We start from the raw sequence: 23,157 nt of genomic DNA on the forward strand, positions 1-23,157 counted from the left end.
ATGGTGTCTAGATTTACCTAATCTAAAATGAGTACGGATATGTATTTGCCTAGATTCAATCTATTGTATTTAATAAATTTATAATTTTTATAATTTTATTTTTTTTTAAAGAACTAATGTTTACAGAAAAAAAATAGATATTTTCAGAGTTTTAGTTTTTGGAACTTTCTAATATTTTTAGAATTTTTATTCTTATTTTTGCATTTTTAAGATTTTAACGATTTTATAATTTTAAACTTTTTATATAGATAACATCATTTGATTAGATGAGGTTATATCAATTAGAGTAACATGATGGACAAAATGAAAATATAATAACTAAATTAACAAGTGTTAGGTATAGGGATAAGTACAAACTTTAAATATAAATCGTAAAAGCGGATATGAAAAATATCAAAACAAAATATAATAACTAGATAAAAATTTCTTGAAGTGCTATATTGAGGATTTATGTATAGTAGAAAAAGGTTGAAATGGGTATTAAAGCAAAACAATAAGCTTAATTAATTTTAATAAATATTTACAACTAACTTCTTAGAGTCAAATTTATTTTTATTTGAGGTCTTACTTTCAGGGGATTTGGGATTTACTTACATGTGTTAGGTGGTCGATATTCTCACGATTATATGTCTTGAACTAGTGAATAAAATTCCCTTCATGATGGCTGCTGGTAGAACTCTCTGGTATAGTTCGGGCTAGAATAAGTTGGGAGGTGGAGTTAGAAAGTTTTAAAGTTAGAATTAAACTATAAATTAAAAAATGTAATTTTATTATCGTATGAATTTAAAATTTAATTTTTTTAAAAATAGTGTATAATTTACTTAAAATTTAATTATAAATTTTAAGATAAAATTAATTTTATCATTTAATTAATTTAAAATTTTAAAAATTTTAAAAGGTTAAACCATGGTCATATTTGCGATCATGGTTAGTGCCTCTCTCTTGATGTGTATATTGAATTGAATCTTGAATAGAGATTTTATTAATTTAAATTAATTTAATTTTATATTTAATAATAAAAAATAATTTTATTTAAATATGATTGTAAAATTATATAAATATCAAATGTAAAAAGAATCATTAAAATTTTAATATTATTTTAAATAATAAAATTGAACTTTTGTCTAGAAAAAGTTCTGATTTATGACTAACTCAACCATGAGAAACACAATGTTGTCATCCTATTTTGTAAGCATTTAAATGCGCAAGAAAAATAGTCTGACACTGTCATGGTGTCAACATAATCTCCCAAATCCTAATCATACACAAGGAAGAAAAAGTATTTATTACTAAAATCATTTCATAATTTCTTTTTATTGTTAGTTGAATTAAGGTAGCAAGGTTAACTTGTTAAGGTTTTGGGAATTTTAAAATTACAAATTTAAATTTTACATAAGTAAATTATATGTAAGTTCAGAGTTTATATTTATTTTAATTTATGTTTAATCATGTGTGTCATGTGTAGATTATGGTTATCAGTTGAATTATACTTTATAAGATAATTAGATTCTATTTTATAATGATAAATTTTAATTCTAGTTATTTGTAATTATAATTTTATTTGTATTTGTAATTTCTAGACAAAAACAAATTTGCACATATTAATTGAAAAATAAAATAAATTTAATGTTAATTAAAATATTTTATAACTATTTATATTTTATTATTTCTAATTTAAAATTGTTGAAAATAAATATTTTATTTAATAAATCAACCTTAAGCTGTTAGTCTCTTTTCATCAAACCTTAAGGGAATGATATTTTTCCAAATATAATGGTACATTTGCTGGTAAAGTCATTCATACTCAATTTTGATATTGAGTAAATAGGTTTTATTTTTTAAATGGGTAAATTAATCCTTATTAATTTCAAAATGAGTGACTAAAGATAATTAATCACGATGTTAATGTTTTCTTTCAATAGTACATAATATTGCTTGGTACAATAACAAAATTAGCCCTTGATGTTTATGTATTTTGTGTAAATGATGATAGAATATACAAATGTAGGCTAAATTTGTTAAATCATGGTCAATTTTGATAGAATATGTAAATTTTGTAAGTTAAAATTATTATTATACCAATAAAATGTATAATTAACAGAAATATTAACATTGAGATTAATTGTTTTAGTTGTTCACTATTAAAATTAATAAATATTAAATTGTTCGATCTTTTAGATGATGAATTTGTTGAACAGATATATAGAAAAATCCTTTTACCATTTGTTATCAAATCTGGAGGTTTTTTAATCTTATTATTTAAAAATTTGGTTAAAATATGTTATAACTTTTGTATATTTAAAAATTTAGAATTTAGTTTTTGTATTTTTATTTTTCAAGAAATTAGTTTCTTTACTTTTTAGATTTTAAAATTCAGCATCATTGTTAAAACTATTAATTTTTCTTTAAATTCTTTCTTGTGATAAAATCAAGTGATTTTTTTACTCATTTAGTAGTCATGTATTTAAAAAAATTGACTCTCTAATAATTTTGAATTTAACAAATTAGATTTAAATTTTGAAATCTAAAAGTAGAAAGACTTATTTTTAAAAATGAAAGTATATAAATTAAATTCCAAAATTTCAAATAATATAGAGAGTTATGATATATTTTAAACTATTTTTTCCTATTTTAGTATCCAAAATATGATTTTCATCTCATTTTTTCACTTTAAAATTTATCAAATTACTTGTTACGTTGTTATTAACAACCTTTTATGTTGGATAAACCTAAACAAAAATTATAATTTAAGTACTAAAATAAGATAAAAAAAAGCTTGAGTGACAAAAATGTAAAAACGATTATAGTTGAGGGATTAAATTAAGAGTTAATGAAATAATAAGAATAAAAAAAGAATTCCTCCGACATTCATTTTAATCTCTCCGTGGAACTAGATAGTTTTTACTCCTTTTTTCTGACCAAAACTTCAAAGTGAATTCTCTTCAACAGGGAAGAAGTAAATCAATGGCTTATGGTTGTATTCATTCAAGAAGTTATCCATTATCTACATGGTCCAAAAACAAGGTTTGATAAATTGAAGCTTTCAGGTTTCATTTTCCTTTTCCAGGTTGCCATCTTATTTTTACGGAATATTTGTAATTGGAAAAAGTTGAATTTTTTTTCCAGGTTCAAGGAAACGAAGTAGCTTTTTCTTTAGGTTATGGGTTTTCAATTTGCAGAACTCCCAATGTTAAATGTTCACAAAAGCTGGGTGAACAATCACTGAGCATTTCCAGAGCTGTTGAGAAGTGGGTCTCCTTTAAAAGATTGAATTCAATTTATCAAAATCTTAAATTAGAAGCCCAAAGTTACTAAAATTTTGAGGGTGCAGGAAACCAGTGAAGAAATCTGGAAAGAACGAGCATCACTTGTGGAAGAAAAGAGATTCAGCTGGCTCAGGACAAAAGGCACTCAATCTTGTTAGAATTGTAAGTTTAATTTGCTCATTTGTTCTATATTGAGTATAGTTTTCAGTTATAATATGTATTTAGTATTTGAAGATAAAGCTATACACTGATTCTATATGTAAAAGCAGGTTTCTCAACTTCCCAGTGAAAAAGAGACTGTTTATGGAGCATTGGACAAATGGGTGGCTTGGGAGACTGAGTTTCCATTGATTGCAGCTGCAAAAGCTTTACGAATTTTGAGGAAGAGGAGCCAATGGCTGCGTGTTATTCAAGTATGTTGGTATTCTTGCTTTGTGTTTTCCAGCTTCTTAAATGCATTCATTGATGCAGGGAAGCTTTATATGTTCAATAATTTTCCATTAATATATTATATTAAAATAGCCCTGTATTATCATATTTGATTCTATAGAATACTCTCAATCGGTATTTTAAAGGAACCTTAATGCTATTCTTTGTGAATAGATACCTTTCTCACGCTGAAAGATTCATTGAATGGTTATTTGGTGTGCTTCTACTGATTCAACCTGTTTGTTCAAGATGCTATAATTTAAGCTGTGGCTGCTGGCTTGGTTATCCTCAGTATTTTCTTGGGTTAAATTAGATTTCATGAAGTCGCTAATACTCAGGTGGCAAAGTGGATGTTGAGCAAAGGCCAAGGAGCTACGATGGGTACATATGACACCCTTCTACTTGCTTTTGATATGGATAATAGAGTGGATGAGGCTGAATCATTGTGGAACATGGTTTTACATACACACAATCGTTCTATCTCAAAGCGATTGTTTTCTAGGATGATTTCTTTATTTGATCATCATAGCATGCCAGAGAAGATAATAGAGGTATGCCAATCACCATCCCGAATGCCATACAAAACCAATTCTGATGTTTTTACTTGATACCACTAATCTGTTTGTGAGAATTTGTATCAAATGAAGCACAATTATGTTGGTTCTGAGTTATTGGTTTTTTTTAAGGTATTTGCAGACATGGAGGAGTTATGTGTCAGACCAGATGAAAACACAGTCAGGAAAGTAGCTCGTGCCTTTCAGGAACTCGGCCAAGAAGACAAGCAGAAGTTGATTCTTAGAAGATACATAAGCAAATGGAAATATATCCACTTTAATGGCGAACGGGTTAGAGTGAAAAGACATACATCAGATGAAGAATGACGTTCAATTCAGTGAGTGCATTCTCTTGGCATCAATGGCATAATATGAGTTTGTATCTATTGCATTAGACCTTGCCAATCAGGTATTGCAGCAACAAGGCATCTTATTCACTTTCCTTGAGATAGGCAGCATACACTTGAATGCTATATGAATAGTTCATCATTTCTGGGGGTTGTTCCCTGTATATAACTGTAGCTTGCATGTTGCAAGCCTCTTTTTAATGTCTGGGGATATATATATGCTGTGAGAGGGCCGAAAAGGGTTTTTGCTGTTAATGTAGGACAGTGTTTTGGGATTTTGTCCTTATAAGACTCTTATGTCTTCAGAGTTCAGATCATCATTGGTTCAATTGAAATATTAAATAGTTTTTGAAGAAGTCTCTACTATGAATTATTAGTTATTTTCTTTGGGTGTCATCACAGTGTTTCTAGAGTGGCATAACACAAATTGATGACTGTGATGTGTGCTTGCAATGCCAGTGCACTAATGGTTGACAATGAAGGCTGTGGTGGTTGGCAACTCCTGGTGGCAGTTTGGCCTTAAAGAAGTATATACCATTGCATCTGGCCAATATGTGATTTTCAATGAAGGTATAATTGGTAACTGCAGTCTTTGAATTGGTTTTAGCTTTTAAAACTCTCTTCAAAATTTGCTTGCCATGCCTTCTCAAGGCCTAGCTAACAGTTTGGTTTGTTTTTAACTGTTCTTGCCATTGATACTGATGGGAAACAAGTCAAAAAGAAGAATTGAACTGAAATAAATTGATTGAGAAATCAAAAACTAAAATTTTATTTTGAAAAAGAAAATAAAACTTTCTGGAAAGCTTTACTTGTAATGTGAAGAATGATCAAATTTAAAAGAGATTAAATGAATTTCAGTGTGAGAAACATGAAAGGCCAGTTACATGATAGTACCACCAAGATGTCAATGGAAGTTGCTGCCTCTAATTTCCCTCCATTGTAGATCCATCAGTGTTCATACCGTTGATCCATGAATTTGTCAGCTCTGTTAAGAGTTTAACTACATCATCTGATGATCCAAGGAGATACCGAGCATTAGACCTTTTCCGAGCTACAGAGCAAGAAAAATAGTTGTCCCCCTGAAGATCAAGTACTGAAGAACCCTCTTGCAACGACATTCTATCTACCACCCTTGATTGAAAAACATCTGTGTTTACATGGTAACTTTTGCTTCTCCCAATAGTTGGCATAGGACGATGTTTCTTAAGGCGATCTTCCCTGGATAGACTTCTACTCGTCGATAACTTTGAAACAGATGTCCTGACTGGTGGTGTTACATGGGATCTGACAGGGGCTGGCACTTCTGAAGGAAGCTCTGGCTCAAAAAAGGTATAAATGTCTTCATCCTGAACCAATTGCAGAATGTTTAACTTCCAATTATTCACATTTAAGGGTGAAGAATGAGCATCTTTCTGTGTTCCTGAACATATGAGTTCCTTGCCTTATCGTTGGCTCTATATTTCAGAATTTATTCAAGCAATGCTAGAAAATTTTCAATTATAGGTCATAATAGCTAGTGGTGCTAAAACCCCTAAAGCTTTACGCGGTAGAGTGAAAAAAATTAGAAAAATGGATAATTGAAGGTGTAGAAAAACAGAAAGATAAAAAAAAATATATATATTTTTCCATAGTTGTACTAGATAGAAAAGATTAAAAATTTGAAAGAAATTTTTTTTTGGTAGAGTTGAAAAATGAGAGGATTGAAAATAGAACATTAGAAAAATGCATAATTTTGAATTATCATACACCTTTTTCTCATTTTTCTCCTCTGATTATTCCAATTTGGAAAGATTAATTTTTATGTATTGGAATGAAAAATGGATATTTTTATTTCTTTCTTTTCCTACCAAACCCATTCAAAATTTATTTTTTTTGTCTATTTTTCTACTCCCTCTTATCCTTCCACATTTTCACTCTACCGAACACACTTTAGAACTGTTAGGTGATCTTATTGCATATTCAGGTCTGTTCCCATTTGAACAAACAGTTTGGAATTGCAGCACAATAAGATATAGTTAATGCAGTGTCTTCAAACTAAATATTTCCATGCGGGGAATTCCTCAAAATAAAGGGAAACAGCTTAAAGTTGGTAATTGAAACACACCTTAGCTAGAAAGTGGCCAATACATAGGACATAATCAATGGGTTCCTTCATGCCTTTGTTATGAACAATTTCTCCAAGGATTCGGTCGATCGCTGCACCCTGATATATATTCATCGAAGCACGAGATAAGCCAGCCTGTGATGCTGAATGAATAGCAGAAGAGTAATACCACCAATGCATACCTTTGTAACACCGACAGATCGAACCTCAATGGACCGGCTGCCTTGGACAACGTCTAAAGATGCATTAGAGATTGGACCTGTCCAAAGATGCTGCAACAGATCCCTTGCTTGAAGTCTTCCAAACTCGACATCTAGAGTTTTAAGTTGTTAGACCAATAAACGCCAGAAACCAACATTTAGCTTAAATCTGATGTGATTATCATATGCCAAATAGAAGAGACAACATGAATTAGTTGAAGTTTATTGATGAGGACCTGCGTATTTATAGTTCCATATAAGTGAAGTTTCCCGGAGCTCGAAATGAGATCGAGGAGTTCTTTCAGTAAAATATTCGAATACATGCTAAGATCACAAATAAGCATCAGACTGTTTAGAACCTGCAGAACTCAGTACGCATTAATCTTTTATTTATCTAACTAACGTATAACCTTGACGCTATCCACCCATTCCATGTTTAAATTTTCCGGCATTGTCGTCATCCAATCTCCTTTCGTAGCCCGTAAGAACATTCCGTTTTCTGCTGCCAACCACATGCTGTAATCACCAAAGTTCTGCAGAGCAAATTATTAGTTCAACGATTTGAGAAAGAAAGGGAAAAGAGTAGATGAACTAGAGTCATATTTAGAAAAGTAAAAAGAAGCTTACATCATCCAGGACACTTCTATCACTTCCACTGAGGACAACAATTGTAGTCTTTGGATCATCACAAAGCTTTCTCAAAGGTTCCTGTAAATCCGGGCGTAACTTGGGCTCCATTTCTTTAATTTGGCTGCCCTTCCTCCCAAGGGTATCCACTGGTTCAGTTAAAGTTGCATTGAATCCCTGTATGGAAGTTTGATCATGAAAATGAAAGGGCAAACCAGAAGGAACTCATTTTCATAGATTCTCTTCATGAAATGTTCCAAGAGTTGGAGAGTCTAACAGCTTTCTCTACCTTGTCAAATAAAGAAACAAGTTGTAAGAAATTAAAATACCAGTATGAGCAATCGGTTATTAGACTTTGCGTAACGATCAACTGCAACCTCAATTGGAAGCGGTGGTGGGATTTGTCTTGTCCTTAATTGAGCTTCAACAATGGTATCATTAAGTTCACTACAAGGAAAAGTTTTTGTTAAAATAAAAATTGAAACAAGAGAAAGACATAAGGGAAACCAGCCAATCATCCTTTACTAAAATTCCAGGATCTTGAAAAGGAAAAAAAACTAGTGTTCTCTTTTTTGTTTTTTAACAAAAACATGAAGGCAAAGGGTGTTGCTAGTAAGCCTTATTTTCACTCTTTCCTGTCACATGATAAGCACCGGTTGGTCCTGCCCTCACTTCCTCAAGTTTTCATGAAAGAAATTACCAGTACTAAGCTAAGATCAAACACCTTACAAAGGTAGCAGCCCACTCTTGTGATGTGTGTGTAGTTACATGCACGAAGTTATGGTGGTGGCGTTTCTCTCTCTCATCAGCTGGCATATTCAAAGCATAACCGATCGAAGAAGCAACTTCGGTGACGTTCCATGGATTAACCAAAATGGCTCCAGCACCAAGAGATTGAGCAGCCCCTGCAAACTAGAATTAAGCAGAGACGTCTTTACTCTGGAAATTTAAGACTTCAGGAAAGGCCATGAATAGATTTGATTCCTTGTCAGATTCAAGTACCTCACTTAATATGAGAACCCCTTTCTTGGAAGCTTGGCAGGCAACAAACTCATAGCTGACAAGGTTCATTCCATCTCGCAAAGATGTCACAAGAGCTACATCTGCATAATTAATTAATTTCCAAAAGTTTGGACTTGCGTGAGAAAAGTTGTCATAGAGAGAAAAAACGAGAGTAGTGATTGAAAATTGTGTTATGGCACAAAAGTCAGTACCAGTAACAGCGTATAGTGCACATAATGCATGAAAATCAAGAGAACGATCCTATAAAAGAGTAAGGAAATGCATTAGAAATCTTTACACAATAAATGAACACAGAGGCGTGTTGAAAGTAACAATAAAGGGTAGGATAATGTTGTCTTAAGCAGATAAAAAACAATGATCCCGTGGGGAAAAGAAAAACTTCTCCTTAATGTCTTGATGGCAGTGCATGCTATAAAATTGACTAAATAGTGCATTGCTAAGCTTGACGGTAAGCACAATAGTTCTTTCATCATATTACAGTGAAATACAAAGATGATAAAGGTATAGCCGAACCAGATGATGTATAGGTACAGCAGTAAGAGTTCCAAATCTTCCGTTAATTCGCCCAACAATCTCATGAACCTGGCTAGTAAGCTTTTGATCTATGAAATCAGGAAAATCAACATGTAAGATTTTGACAAGTGGGGAGAGGGGGAGGGAAGAAAGCAACATCCACATCAGCGAATCTAAACGAGTAGTGCATCTTGAGATGCTAGTGTATTAGTAAGATAGACCATGTCAATAGTTAATACCCTTAACAGTACTTGTAGCAAAAGTCAAGGCAATCTTTTAAAGTAATCTAATAGAATTAGAAAAATGTTGTTTAAAGGAACATACACTCAGGAACATCAGTCCTGGTAGGGACAGCAATTTGCAGGAGAACCACCTTATCACGCCAATTAGGATTTTCCTCAAGGAATTTTTCAAATGCCAAAATCTTCTGTGGTATACCCTTGATCATATCAAGCCGATCAACGCCTAACATTACCTTGCAATTGTTAACATTAACCATGAGTAACTCAATAAACTGTTCGCAGATTTGCATTAAAATGCCCTATGGATGGTATAGACATATTAACAAATATCATCAAGTGTAATCGACTATGGTGCAAAGAAGACACAGAAAGAAAGAGAGACAAACGAATCAATTCGTACCTTTCGGCCAGCAAACCTTTCTTTCAGTTCTTTCATGTGATCTTGAACTTGAGGGAGTTCAAGAGCTCGAATGAACCGATCAGAATCAATCCCTATTGGGAACTAAAATTTCAAGTTCCCAAGAAAAAAAAGGAAGATGTGAAAAGGAATAATGTATTTACAATGCTAAAAGAACTCTGCAAAAAAAAAAAATTTATATATATATTGCATTTTAAAGCTAAGACATACTGCAGCTACACGTGTCAGCCTTCCTTGATCCTCTACTCCTTCAGGTGTACCTTCCAGCCCAAGAATACGAGTACAAGCACTAACAAAATGCCTTGCATAGTCATATGTATGGAAGCTGGAAAGTTAACATGCCAACAATTAAACAAGATATATGTATTAGCTTTCAAATGTAGCAATGCTGGTAACAGAAAATGATCTTTACCCTACTAAATCAGCAGCAAGTACTGATCTGAGCAGCTCCAACCTAGACGGTAGTGTCCTATGGATTTCAGAAGAAGGAAAAGGAGTATGCAGAAACCAACCAACTTTCATTTTTCTGTTCCGCTCTTTCAAACATTTTGGAAGAAACATTAGGTGGTAATCATGACACCAAACCACATCCCCTTCCACATAATGTTCTTTAACCACTTCAGCAAACATCTGGTTTGCTTTCTTATAAGCATCAAACTGAGATTGAAAGCTTCTAGTAGTTGCAAGGCGGTCTTCTTGTGGGAGGCCAAGGTAATGAAACAACGGCCACAATATGTTGTTACAATATCCATTATAATATTGATGAACAATTTCTTCATCAAGAAATACTGGTATACATCTCTGCATTATGTAATGAACATGATTAAACATTTACCCCAAAATCTTCTTTATCAATTACAAGTTAAATTGTTCAAAACATCAAGAACTTGATTTGTCTGTAACCTTTTCAGCTAAAGCTTTAATTAATGCCCTTTGTCCAATTTCATCAGGGACATTTACACCAGCCCAACCAATCCACCTTGTCTCAAATTCCTTCACACCTTTGTAAAAAAATTGTAAAACATTGCAATGTGAGAACTCAACAATTGAAAATGAATTCCAAAAAATGTAAGCGATAGAGAGAAAGAAGTGATCATTTATGTTATACCAAGGAGTGCACTGACTAAGCCTCCTACACTTATCTCAAGATGCCATGAATCCACCCCACGTCGTACTGCAGAAACCGGAAGCCTATTAGCAACCACCAAGAGGCGCTCTCTGGAAGCCCGGGAATCTTGCCTTTCGCATCCATCAGTAGAATTTCTATTAGCTGAAATGGTTTCCAAGGATTCTTCATCGTTGAACCAGCTGAAAGCTTCAAAAGAATCGGGTGAAAACGAGTCATTGTTCAATAACTCAGTTTCACCATCATTCAAAGACTTGTTGAATTTCCTTAACTCCCTCTCCCTAAGAAGCCTTTCCAATCTTGTTCTCGGTGTGCCACTGTTGTTACAGTTATATTTATTCCCTCTCATTCCGTTGCTTTTATTCGACAAATTAGGCTAACAAATCAAATAAAAGAACATTTACAAATCACAAACCATAATCTCACTAACGATAGAAAAGAAAATGGTTTATTCTATCTCACCAGATTGTTATTGTTATGCGAAATGCAGGTATCTGGAGATGAAATCGACATTGGAGGTAACGAGAAAGGGTGAGATTGGAGAAGATGAAGAGGTGAGATAGCAGGTTGGGGTAAACGCGGATATTTGGGATGCTAAGCCAAAGGCTGTGGTGGCTAACTCCAATGAGTTAGTTCATAAAAAATCTATAACCCTACATATATATATGCACATATATATGCATTTATATATATGCCATCATCATTTTCAGAGGTCATTCCTAGACCATGCAACCATGCTATATCCGTAACGTACGAATCCAGAATGGCTTGTCGAATGAGTAAACTTTGTCGTGTATAACCAACCATGATATTTCTAGGAAAAAAACCATTGGGATTTAAACTGTGAAATCATCATTCATTCTCAATTACGTTGATGGGTCACCTTCTTCATTGACATGAACTGTCATTTTATTTATTCTTTATCCAAATAATAATGTTGTTATTTTTATGAAAATCATTAAAATATAATGGCTGAAAATAAAGTATGTGGTTTATAAGCTAACTTCGAGTCAGAAAGTGAAAGAGATCATATATTGGGGTCACAATCACTCTCTTTTCCGTGCTGACACAACTCTATTAATGTGGACTATTGTATTTATATTTTTGTTTTAAAATGATTTGGTACTTAATTCCGACAATTAAGGATTTTATTTATAAAATTGATATCTATTAATCTAAGTTATTTGTAAGATAATTTTTATCATACTAATTAAAACAATTTTAGATTTAACGAGAATGATAAAAAATTGTTAATTTCAATATTATAATAAGATTTTAGCTGCTTGAATTTTCAATAAAAAATATTGAAAATAATTAAAAAAAAAAGGAGCCAAGAATATTTCGATAAAATGTTGAAAATAATATATGAATAGAGACCTATTTATTAATCTAAAATAGGTTAACTTAAACAATGTTTGAAAATCTTAATAAGCAAATAAGCTGTAAGTAGGTAGGAACTATTGAAAAATTATTGAAAATAATACTTAATATTTTTATTTTTCTTAAATTAGAGATAACAATTTGGATTGCGATTTAGATGTTAAAATTATTGTTCACTTTTCAAGCGGATGTAGATAGACCTCATCAAATAACCGATTCGAATCTAATAGTTAGAAAATAAATACTTTTAACAAAGTTTGAACCCAATACCTCAAATATATAAAGTCATGTTTAAACTATCAGTACTTGCCTTAAACATTGGTTATAATATACAAAATTAATAAATAAGATATAAAAATAATAATATATTTTTAAAAAGTTAAATATAATAATTCTTTTTATAAAAATATCTTCTTTAACATATTTTCCTCTTGTATCTAATTTAACTTCTCTTGAATCATATTCTTTTATCTTCGTAAACCTAACCGAATAATTAATGTGGTGTGATCATTAGAATACCTAAATTTGTGTTTATCCTCTTTATATTCGATTAATTCAATTAGTTAAATTACTTTTAAAAATTAAAAATATTTATATAATTCAATTAAATATTATAATATGAATTTATTTTATGCTATGGTATACAATTATATTTAGCACATATTATATTAAAAACAATATATATACATATGATTTAAAATGTTAAGTTCAATTTTTTTTATGGATTCAAATATTCGAAAGATAATAATATTTAATTTAAATTGGATTTAAATAGTAATACTTATATAATTTACAAGTAAATTTGCAGTTTCAAATTCAAATAAACCAAAAATTACATATATATGATCCGTAATGAATTTTCTTTGTATTTTTATTTAACATTTGATTTTGTCTTGTCTATATTTTTAAAATTATAATATTTTATATTTTAATAGAACAATTTATTTCAAATATTTTGTATTAAAATTATTTAAAATTTGACTTTGTTTAAAATAACATAAAATATATTAAAAAGGATAAATTATAAAATATAATTTTTTATACAATGAAAATTTTAATCTACAACTAGATGTTATTATATATAGAAAACATGTGTTGTCTTTTTAAAAATGTTAAAATCTTATTGCATAAATTTTAATTTATAATAAGAGGTAAAATTGTAAATGAAAAAAAGAGAGCAAAATTGTCGTTACTATCTTTTTTATTTTTACTTCTTTTCGTATTAGTAGGAAGTTGGTTAAAATTATCTCAATATTTTCCGGGAAGGTCGAATATTCAAAAATGAACCCAACAATAAATATGTAGTCACTTTGTAAATATATGATTTAAGAATAAAACTTAAAGCAAAGCTCATTTTAAGAACTATATTCAATATTTTGTAAAATTTTAAAATTTAAGGATCAAAATATAAATTAATTAATAGTATAATGACTTTCGATGTAATTTACTCAAAAAATAATTCTAGTTTTTCTGGTACACATTCTAAAAATAGACTCCATTTCAAGCCAAAAAGAAAAGCTAACTTCCAATGGCAGACACTTAAGCGGGTTTAAGTGGAGGCCATTATGGGATTTTCCTTTTAAGGAAGTCTATTTTTCGTCATAAGTTGACTTCGGTTTGTCTAATTATCTGAAAATAATTTCAAACCTTACAAATTTGAAAAGGTTGTAAAATTGGCATATAAAATTACAACTTAACCAGCGAGAATAAATTAGAAACAAAAAGCATGTAGTTGAGGTAGAAAGGTGGAATACATGGCAAGTTTTGTTTAGATCTGTGGCTAACTTTGAAGAAGGAAGATGTAATTATGAGCAAGTGATGGATATATTACAATGAAATTCAACAAATGTAGTTTTCATTACTAACTAAGCAAGCCAAAACCCACGTTTTTAATTTATTGATTGGTATTCACTCAAAATACCTTTTCTTTCTTGGTTGGTTAGAAGTATCTTCAGACGATTATACGGAATTTTTAATTTTATTTTTACTCATTGTTGGTTTAACTTTTCAGCATATTTTTATTATTAATACTCGTATAATTTATAACCAATTTTAAATGTATAATAATTCATATCATTTCGAATTAATCTTGAAAAATAGTCCAAAGCTCAGTCTCTATTTTGTGTGGATTTGAAAATTTATTTGAAAATTTTCTTTTGTATATAATGTATATGTATGTGATATATATATTTTTACCGTGTATGTAAATAATAACCTTCTAATTATACAATATAAAAATATAATAAATAATTAAAAGATATTTTCTATCTCAATCATAATCATGTTCTAGTTACCATAAAAATAAGTCTTCATGTGAAACAAAATAAATGTTATACTTATGCTTATATGTCTACCCATTAACGAGTAGAAGAACATACATTGAATTCAAGCAGATCGGAAAAAACAACTATTTGAATTTTTTGTTAGTAAATTCTTGATGTCCAAAGTTGTTTCATGAAAAAAATAAATTCTAGAAGAGAAGAGGAAAAAGTGCTTTCATTTGGTGCTAACAGTGCAGATAGAGAAAGTCATATAGCATTGACTTTAATAACCCAGTCTTAAATGAAAACTTTTGAATACTTTAATGACCAAATTGTAACTTCTTTTTTGTTAAGTGACCAAAACGAAAGCTTACTCATGGTTTAGTGACTAATGGTGTAGTTTACCCTAAAATTTAACTATAAAAATTATAGGTAAAAGTACCATAAAAGTCCTTAGTTAGATTGCATTTTGCACATTCTACTAAAAAATGGGCAAATTAACCCCTACATATTAGATTTAAGAGCAAATTGACCTTTTTTGTTAAAAATTTCATTCATTTGTACTATTAAAAACAGGTGTAGCTAATAGAATAACCAAACAATAACACATAGGGTGCCAAGTGTACTTGTGTTGACGTACATAGACTAATTTTTAATAGTAGAAATGGTCCAAATGGATGGATTTTTTAACAAAAGGACCATTTTGCTTGTTAATCTAACATATAAAAACTAATTTATCCATTTTATTAGTAGAAGAGATAAAATATAACCCGACTCTATAATAATTTTACCACAAATTACTATCATATATGTAAAACTTTATGGAATTTGAGGTATTAACGTCTAAAAACCCACAATATACTTTAAAATGTCGAATGAATTCATTTAAGTGAGCCCAGTCCAATGATAGGTTTTATTTCGGCCCTAAATTAGCCGACTTCGCCTCCTTTAAAATTCACGGCGGAACATCTCGTCGACGTAAAAAACCGCCTTAAAATCAACGGCCATGATTTTACCACCACGTGGAACCGTAATATTTTTCATCCTTCTCGCCGTGACCTTCCCCGAAGCCGTTGATTCCCTATCCTTTTCTCAATACAAAACCTTAGTCTCCCTCTCCCAATCTCTGCTAACGCGCGTGTCCAATTTACGATCCGCACGCGGGGACGCGGATGGCTCGAACCGCGCGAGGCTCATCGCCGAGAAGCTGGAGCGATGGCAAGGGGTAGGATTTTGGGGCGCGGCGTGGTCGGTAGGATGGGACTACGTTTGGAACTACGCCTGGGGTAGCGATTTGGATTACGCGGAAATCTTCGGTGTCGCATCGGATTTGAACCAGTTAGGTAGGATGTTAGGCGAGTTGACTCGGTCTAACTCGGATACGGAGAGGGCTAGCTGGGTTGCTGGAAATTACAGAAACGCCCTCGCGATTTCGAAACGGATTTTTAATCGCCTTCTCAAAGTGTTTAAAAAATCGGTACGTTTCTTTTACAATCCGTTTATTTTCTTAAAAATGTGGTAGTTTAATTTGGATCGATTGTTAAAAACGGGCAGGGGGCATTAAGGGAAATAACTGAAACGATGCAAAGAGAAGTATTGGAAGGTGGTCTACTTAGGGACTGCATGGAATTAGGGAGCAACGACTTGAAAGGATTGATTCAAATTTTCAAAGATTTAGCGTCACAGTATTCTACTTCTAATCACTCCCAAGAGCTGTGATATAATCAAACAAGTTGGACATTGATTGTATCTTACTGTAATTTTTATTTTCTTTCCAACAATTTAGATTATCGCTTCATATTCAAATTGGGTTTCTTAATTTCTTCTTTATCCAGTCGACTTGTGCACTCACTGTTCTTTTTCCTCCAACTATTAAATGATACTCATTTATGGTTCTATCCTTGATAAATCAATTATCACTATTTGCGCCACTGTATTTGAAAAAGAGAAAAAAATCCGTAAAACGGAGGCCGAAGGTCAACAAGGAGCCAGCTAGTAGTGTGGTGATGAGTGAGCAGCAGTGCGTTTGGGCTGGGAGACTCATGCTACTCGGCACGACTTTAGTGTGTCCTAGAGGTCACCAGCATTAATGACTTACTTTTCCTGTTTCCACTCACTTAAAGTATGCATTTAATGAATTGTGGAGAAAATGAAGATCATCAAAGTAAACCCAAAATTAAATAGGAAAAGGCCGAAAGGTACTTCGATATATTTTCTTACGAACCTGGCCACGACAAAGTCTAATGGCATGTGATTGAGTTCCAATTTTTCGTCTGTGGACCAAATTGATGATCTGATGTCGCGAACTTTTCTGAAATTGTCTCTTGCTAAAGTCATTTTCCATGCATCAAAGTAATAATACAGACCTGGACTCTACTTTATCATCAACATAATACATATTTATCCCATCCAGATTTAAGGATACATTTGGCCATTTTTAAACATAAATTGAAAAATTATAGTGTTGTGTGTGGTATAAACTTTAAGTTAAAAGATTTAATATTTTTATTTCGTTTTAAGAAAAAGCAAGATGTGGTTAATGATGTATTAATTTAATAATAAGATTGAAATTTACAAAACTTTAGCATCTTAAATTTGAATCCTGTCAATTTTGAATTTTTCTTAAATAAAATTGTGATTCTCTTAATTTATTAAATTAATTATTTAGCTTAATACTAATGTATTAAACTTTTATATTCCAAAAAAGAAAAGAAAAAGAAAGAAAGATGCGATTGGAAAAAAAGTCAATGAAACAACTTAATTGGTGTTGGTACAATATTAATTAGGCCAGCAACTAATTATTATAAATTATGATTTTCACTATTGATAGTAAGGCAATGATCCAATGGTTACTCTCTTTGACAAATTTATCATCATCGTCCTCATCGTGTCAATATCATTATAAGATAAAGTTGGGAAAATATAAAAAGCTTCAATTTAAAGTAGATTAATTGAAATCAATATTTACCATATAATAAAATGAGAGTGTTTCATATAATAATAAATAAAAAAAACAGTTCCCTCCCGAGATGATTAGTATTCTTTTAAAGTTTATGGATAATGATATAAGGCTTTTAAACTATAATGGAAATGTATAAATATTGACTAGAGAATCAAAGAATAAGAATAGTCAACATAAATGTGATCTTTAATTTCATGAGCAACACCGCAAACAGAATCAAGATGATAACTCGAAGAAATTAACCTATCTTTAGTTGGTAGCCTATTTTGAATTGCTAACCAAGAAATAAAAAAATGCCTAGGAATTGAAAGCCCTCCCCTTACAACTTTATGCCAAGGTACTTTGTCTTGCTTGTTCCTTATAATCTCCCAAACTTTACTTTGTAAGAACCTTGTATCTCACCAACCTACAGGATAAGCTCCCTTAACTTCAACAGTTTTTACCAAGCCCAACTATGCCATGAAAGAGGTTGAGAATTCCAAACCGGAACTCCTTTAATGTGACCCTTCGGTGCTTTTATTAGCAGTATAAAAAGCCACAACAATGTAGACCAATTCCACATTCATACAATAATGTATTCTTTAGACTAAATTTTATGCCAGATTATAGATTGTACTATACTACATTCCAGACAAGCCAACTATATGGACCGACATTTTTTTTTCTTCGAGTAGAATCAAACTCCCAGCTCAAGAATTGAGAGTTGAGAGAGGTGAGATTGGAGCATTGGATTGCAATCTAACCAGACTCTCACGTTATCTCCGCGTGAAATTAATGCATGCCTCTAACTCTAACCTAACTTCTTCAACTGTAAAAGCTAAAAGACATTATCAGCTGTCATCTTTTTGATGATTGATTCTACAATCTTTTATTCTTTATATATACTTATGGAATACCATTTATATTACTCACCGGTCACCATAACCCATTACTTACTCCCAGAGGCTTACTCTTACTCCCACAGGCTTACTTATTCTCACACGCATTTCCATCAATATTCATTTAGTCATTCACCCTTTTCCTTTCTTTCATCTTTTTGATAGTAAAATGGGGAAATGGTGTGGGGTGTTTGGGGTTGCTGCACTACTGTTGGTTTTGAGTGTGTGTTTAGGGGTTAGAGGTGCTCCCCAAGTCCCTTGTTACTTTATTTTTGGGGATTCATTGGTGGATAATGGGAATAATAATCAACTGTCGTCATTGGCTAGAGCTAATTACTTGCCTTACGGGATTGACTTCCCTAATGGACCGACGGGTAGGTTTTCTAATGGTAAAACTACCGTCGATGTCATAGGTGAGCTTCTAATTTCGTTTCCTTTTTTTTTTTCCTTCATTTGTTTGACTAATTATCAAACTTTGGGTTTCTTTCACTTGAAAACAACAGCGGATTTTGGATTAGATTATTTTAGACCAATTTGGTTAACTTAAGCCTTCTAAAAAGTACCATGATATTGTTATTTGAACATTGCTTTTATTTTAACCTACAGCTGAGCTTTTGGGCTTCGACAATTACATCCCGCCTTACTCAACCGCAAGCGGTCGACAGATACTCGGAGGAGTTAACTATGCATCCGCGGCTGCCGGAATCAGAGAAGAGACCGGACAGCAACTGGTAGAAATAAAAAAAAAAACCAATAATTACTTAGCATTAAATTAATATGGTTTCTTTAATCAGTACTTTTATAGTTACAGTTGCAAACTTGTACTATACAGGGAGCTCGGATCAGTTTCAGTGGCCAAGTTAGAAATTACCAACGAACAATTTCACAAGTGGTGAACCTGCTTGGGGATGAAACTACAGCAGCAAATTATTTAAGCAAATGCATTTACTCGATCGGACTCGGCAGCAACGATTACCTTAACAACTATTTCATGCCCCTTTATTACTCCACCAGCAGGCAGTATACCCCCGAGCAATTTGCTGATGTTCTTATTCAACAATACACTGAGCAGCTTCAGGTTACAGTATTTTGACTATTCTTCATTGAATCTTTTACATGTATTAATTACCCAGTTTTTTTTTTCCTCCACTAAAACAATTTGTGCATATATAGGCTTTGTATAACTATGGGGCAAGGAAGTTTGCGTTGATTGGAGTGGGTCAGATCGGTTGCAGTCCCAATGAATTGGCTCAATACAGTGGAGATGGTAAAACATGTGTGGAGAGAATCAATGCTGCAAACCGGATTTTCAATGACAAGCTTAAAGGGCTCGTTGATCAATTCAACAACGACAATTCCGATGCCAAATTCATCTACATCAATGCTTATGGAATTTTCCAAGACATAACAAGCAACCCCGCCACATACGGTAAACCCCGACGATTACCTGTAAAAACCGATTAGGCCTCGATATCATACTGTTACTAATGGTTTTTGATTTTTTTTTTCTTTTTATCTTTTTGAATGGCAGGTTTTAAGGTAACAAATGCAGGGTGTTGTGGAGTGGGGAGGAACAATGGGCAAATTACCTGCTTGCCTGCCCAAACTCCATGCCCAAATAGGAACGAGTACTTATTTTGGGATGCTTTTCATCCCACTGAAGCTGCAAATGTGATAATCGGGAGGAGATCTTACAGTGCTCAGTCTTCGTCAGATGCTTACCCGATCGATATCCGCCGTCTTGCGCAGCTCTGAAGACGGGGGAAGATAGGCTTTTGAGAAAAGAAATCAATTAAGTTATTTATATTAATAGATTCATTCACATGAATTATACTAGTTTTGTGTGGTTTCTATAATTTTGTTACACAATCATTTGTAAGAGGTGTGTCGTTTGTTGCTATTTAAAGTGTAGAGTTTAACTCGTTGTTGGTATTTAACATAAAATTTTGGTTGGTATCATCGCTTATGTAATGCTAATGGTTACAGTATTTAATATAAAATCACCTAGTCTTAGAAGTAGTTGGTTTTTAATTTCGAAGAAGACGTTCCATACATTCTATTTCCATGAATAAAAGGAAAAGAAACTATGTGCGAAACAAATTACTATTTATTTACAGTAGAGATGTAACATTGGAATTTTTTCAATATAGAACTCTAAACCAGAGCTTATACATAAGTAAACATTGAACTACAGAATAGTGTAGGGACCGCGCGAACGCAGGTCCCCTCTGCCACAAATTATGACGTAGGCTCTCCCACGTGGGGAGACCTTAGGGAAGCACCCCTCCTGAGTGCAATGGAGGTCACTACCCTAGGCCATGGATCTTGGTGATCATCCATTGACCCCGTCCAGGTAAGTATGTTGCAATGTGGGAACTTGCCTCATATTTGTAGCTCCAGCACTTTGCTCCACTTTCATCGCTAGGCAATGTGGGATTTTGACAAAGTGACATCAGTAACTGAAATCCTATCATCCACTCATCAGGCTCTCTTTGAATGGATCTAATCCCATTATTTTTTGTTTTCTTATTATTGTTTAATTCTTTAATCACTATAAACCTTTTTTTTAAGAGAAGAGCACCACCAAAGTTCTGCATCAGTCACCGTGGCATGTCCGATATTCCTTGCAAATCCCACAAGCCATTGCCCACGGTAGTCCCTGATTGCACCACCTGAAGTAGCCATTGCGGTTTCTACTTCTAGAGCACCATTAGAATTGACCTTGAGCCATCCTAATGGTGGTGGACTCCAACTGATCATCATCCACTTCTCCTCACGTTTCTCTTAGCATCAACAAGATTAACCCTTTGAGCATCGCAAACTCCCCCCCCCCCCCCCTTTCAAACTACTCACTTAATCATTTTTAATACATATATTGCATTTATGTTTATAATTTTGACATATTTGATGATTTATATTATCTTTGACACATTTTAAACAATTTGTTAAGTTCAACTAAGATTATTTCATTTTATATTGTCATTTAAATTCACCATGATACAATAATACTAATTAACATTTTTGTTACTAGCAAGAAAAACTTATACTATACTTGGTAAGAATTATATATTTTATCGGAAAATTAATACCTATGAAAATTTAATCAAATCCAAAGAAAATAATCAAGGAAAGCAATCAAGCATATGTTTTGAACAGGAATAAAATTAATAGAATGTTGAATGGTAAGTTGAATTAAACAATATAGATTGGATGCAAGAAGGATTGACAATTAATAAGTAATATTAACATTTTACAATAGAAAAAAAAATAAAGTTGTTATTATATTTTATCCTAGTTTTGAATTATTTTAAATTATCGTTTTATCTTGTTTATATTTTAAATGTAAACATTCATTTATGTTCACCTTTGTAAATAGAAGATTATGTTAATAAACCAAATGTAACCCTCTCAAAAACCTTCCGTTATTTCATTAGGATATCCAAACCTTTTGTCTAATGACTTGTTAATCTTGTCTTATATGCTTTTTTTTTTTTTGTTACCCTGTTGTTCAAACGAGCATATTCTGTTTTGCCTAATGAATCTTGTTTACGTTAATGAGTTGGGAACAAAGCCTGATCTTGAATGACTCTTTTCTTTTTGTTTTTCTCATAACTTGTATATTTTATTTCTTACCCCTTTTGAGTCGTAAGTTTTGTTTGCCAATTGCCACCTCCATAAATCTCTCTTTCACCCCTAAATCTCATACAACTTTGGGAGAAAGACTAGACAAGTCTTCTATAACTTTCCTTCTTGTTATTTTTAATAATTAAAATCTTTCTTTTCAAGCTTTCTGTTCAGGGTAGTAAAATTTAGAAAATACAATATTTTATTAAAAGCTTTTTTATTTCATCTGGCTTCTGGGTTTAGCTTCAATTCTTTGGTTAGATGTTCGATTTTTGTTTTTTTACGAGTTGAGGTTTTTGGTGCTTTGTAATTAAACATTCAGGACTTGTTGAAAGGAGATGAAAAGCGAGGATCAGACAAGATTTTTGTTTGGGATTTCCCTTTTATGAGTTACCTTGCTAATGGCATTTGTGAGGAATATGTTTATAATAGGCTTCAGTTCAGCTATGGATGGTATTTTACTTTCGTACAAGGATTTCTTTACTTGATTTTGATATGGCTACAAGGCTTTACTTTGAAGCAAATGGTGAATCCATGGAACACATATGTCAAACTATTGGGCGATCTCATGGGTTCTCATGGATTAACTAAGGGTTCATTGGCTTACCTTGATTATCATAGCTAAATTATGTTTAAATCTACAAAGGTACTGCCAGTTATGATTATGGGTGCCTTGGTTCCTGGCCTAAGAAGGAAATACCCATTTCATGAATACATCTTGCTTTGGTTCTTGTTGTTGGTCTCGTCCTTTTCACCTTAGCAGATGCAGAGACATCTCCAAATTTTAGCATAATTGGTGTGATAATGATTTCGGATGCTTTAATCATGGATGTGTTTTTGGGTAATTTTCAAGAAGCAATTTTCACCATGAATCCGAAAACAACATAGATGGAGATGTTTTGCTCAATTTTCTTTGTTGTAGCTTTGAAGGCGTGGAGTTCTTGCTCTCAACATCCGTACGTCAGTGTAGCTACGACTGCCATGAAAACTACTGTCAGAAATCCTACATTATATTTACAAAACCATTAACCGAATGCCACTCGTCAAGACTGTTGTTGATATCCATGGGAATTGTGTTGAAGATCTTGCCAAATACTAAACCATCACCTAAAGTTTAGAGATCAAATGTAAATGCCAAAAAACCAAAAGCCTCTTCTAAAGAAGTGGAAAGTGTAGTAGATGAACGAGATGAAAAGAGAAACC

At 32.4% G+C, this 23,157-nt stretch overlaps 4 protein-coding genes, 1 non-coding gene and 1 pseudogene across 9 annotated transcripts; 4 read left to right on the forward strand and 2 right to left on the reverse strand.

The window, feature by feature from the left end:
• The first annotated feature begins 2,841 nt into the window (after nucleotides 1–2,841).
• On the forward strand, nucleotides 2,842–6,023 carry LOC108489951 (pentatricopeptide repeat-containing protein At4g18975, chloroplastic-like). 5 transcript variants are annotated; one of them, XR_008283325.1, is made up of 8 exons: nucleotides 2,843–3,024; nucleotides 3,127–3,248; nucleotides 3,332–3,428; nucleotides 3,536–3,679; nucleotides 4,034–4,246; nucleotides 4,382–4,587; nucleotides 5,056–5,166; nucleotides 5,455–6,023. XR_008283325.1 is itself a non-coding variant. In XM_017794718.2 (7 exons), the coding sequence occupies exons 1-6, from the start codon at nucleotides 2,965–2,967 to the stop codon at nucleotides 4,574–4,576; spliced, it is 831 nt and encodes a 276-aa protein (XP_017650207.1). In that variant the 5' UTR covers nucleotides 2,843–2,964; the 3' UTR covers nucleotides 4,577–4,587; nucleotides 4,999–5,337. The 5 variants fall into 5 exon arrangements, 4 of the variants coding, with proteins under 4 accessions (XP_017650208.1, XP_017650207.1, XP_017650206.1 ...); XM_017794718.2 differs by lacking the exon at nucleotides 5,455–6,023 and having other exon boundaries at nucleotides 4,999–5,337; XM_017794717.2 differs by lacking the exon at nucleotides 5,455–6,023 and having other exon boundaries at nucleotides 5,056–5,337.
• On the reverse strand, nucleotides 5,414–11,656 carry LOC108489950 (alpha,alpha-trehalose-phosphate synthase [UDP-forming] 1-like). The gene is made up of 18 exons (XM_017794714.2): nucleotides 11,312–11,656; nucleotides 10,832–11,225; nucleotides 10,627–10,724; nucleotides 10,136–10,524; nucleotides 9,934–10,048; nucleotides 9,706–9,807; nucleotides 9,388–9,538; nucleotides 9,064–9,152; nucleotides 8,742–8,790; nucleotides 8,530–8,630; nucleotides 8,252–8,439; nucleotides 7,857–7,974; nucleotides 7,528–7,704; nucleotides 7,311–7,433; nucleotides 7,137–7,224; nucleotides 6,883–7,013; nucleotides 6,701–6,799; nucleotides 5,414–5,942 (listed from the first exon to the last, which is right to left on the reverse strand). Exons 1-18 carry the CDS (start codon nucleotides 11,360–11,362, stop codon nucleotides 5,520–5,522), a joined length of 2,886 nt encoding a protein of 961 aa, XP_017650203.1. The 5' UTR covers nucleotides 11,363–11,656; the 3' UTR covers nucleotides 5,414–5,519.
• A 3,688-nt stretch (nucleotides 11,657–15,344) lies between these two features.
• On the forward strand, nucleotides 15,345–16,296 carry LOC108451947 (uncharacterized). The gene is made up of 2 exons (XM_017749663.2): nucleotides 15,345–15,967; nucleotides 16,045–16,296. Exons 1-2 carry the CDS (start codon nucleotides 15,497–15,499, stop codon nucleotides 16,207–16,209), a joined length of 636 nt encoding a protein of 211 aa, XP_017605152.1. The 5' UTR covers nucleotides 15,345–15,496; the 3' UTR covers nucleotides 16,210–16,296.
• Nucleotides 16,297–18,334: 2,038 nt separating this feature from the next.
• On the forward strand, nucleotides 18,335–20,346 carry LOC108450075 (GDSL esterase/lipase At1g29670). The gene is made up of 5 exons (XM_017747520.2): nucleotides 18,335–18,743; nucleotides 18,937–19,061; nucleotides 19,163–19,408; nucleotides 19,504–19,759; nucleotides 19,862–20,346. Exons 1-5 carry the CDS (start codon nucleotides 18,500–18,502, stop codon nucleotides 20,083–20,085), a joined length of 1,095 nt encoding a protein of 364 aa, XP_017603009.1. The 5' UTR covers nucleotides 18,335–18,499; the 3' UTR covers nucleotides 20,086–20,346.
• Nucleotides 20,347–20,531: 185 nt separating this feature from the next.
• On the reverse strand, nucleotides 20,532–20,691 carry LOC128293408 (U1 spliceosomal RNA). Its single transcript, XR_008283590.1, has one exon. It is a non-coding gene; the product is annotated as a U1 spliceosomal RNA (small nuclear RNA).
• Nucleotides 20,692–21,839: 1,148 nt separating this feature from the next.
• Nucleotides 21,840–22,983, forward strand: LOC108451254 (UDP-galactose/UDP-glucose transporter 4-like; annotated as a pseudogene).
• Nucleotides 22,984–23,157: the final 174 nt, after the last annotated feature.

Source organism: Gossypium arboreum, chromosome 5 (assembly GCF_025698485.1).
Source record: "Gossypium arboreum isolate Shixiya-1 chromosome 5, ASM2569848v2, whole genome shotgun sequence".
NCBI lineage: Eukaryota > Viridiplantae > Streptophyta > Magnoliopsida > Malvales > Malvaceae > Gossypium > Gossypium arboreum.

Bases quoted from the DNA above. Each gene is read 5' to 3' on its own strand.
- LOC108489951 (XM_017794718.2), top strand. From the start codon at position 2,965: ATGGCTTATGGTTGTATTCATTCAAGAAGTTATCCATTATCTACATGG. The intron at 3,680-4,033 runs GTATGTTGGTAT...GCTAATACTCAG, and splicing joins AATGGCTGCGTGTTATTCAA to GTGGCAAAGTGGATGTTGAG. The intron at 4,247-4,381 runs GTATGCCAATCA...GTTTTTTTTAAG, and splicing joins TGCCAGAGAAGATAATAGAG to GTATTTGCAGACATGGAGGA.
- LOC108489950 (XM_017794714.2), bottom strand. From the start codon at position 11,362: ATGTCGATTTCATCTCCAGATACCTGCATTTCGCATAACAATAACAAT. The intron at 10,725-10,831 runs GTATAACATAAA...TTTTTTACAAAG, and splicing joins CTTAGTCAGTGCACTCCTTG to GTGTGAAGGAATTTGAGACA. The intron at 10,049-10,135 runs GTAAAGATCATT...TTAACTTTCCAG, and splicing joins CTTGCTGCTGATTTAGTAGG to CTTCCATACATATGACTATG.
- LOC108451947 (XM_017749663.2), top strand. From the start codon at position 15,497: ATGATTTTACCACCACGTGGAACCGTAATATTTTTCATCCTTCTCGCC. The intron at 15,968-16,044 runs GTACGTTTCTTT...AAAAACGGGCAG, and splicing joins TCAAAGTGTTTAAAAAATCG to GGGGCATTAAGGGAAATAAC.
- LOC108450075 (XM_017747520.2), top strand. From the start codon at position 18,500: ATGGGGAAATGGTGTGGGGTGTTTGGGGTTGCTGCACTACTGTTGGTT. The intron at 19,409-19,503 runs GTTACAGTATTT...GTGCATATATAG, and splicing joins AATACACTGAGCAGCTTCAG to GCTTTGTATAACTATGGGGC. The intron at 19,760-19,861 runs GTAAACCCCGAC...TTTGAATGGCAG, and splicing joins AAGCAACCCCGCCACATACG to GTTTTAAGGTAACAAATGCA.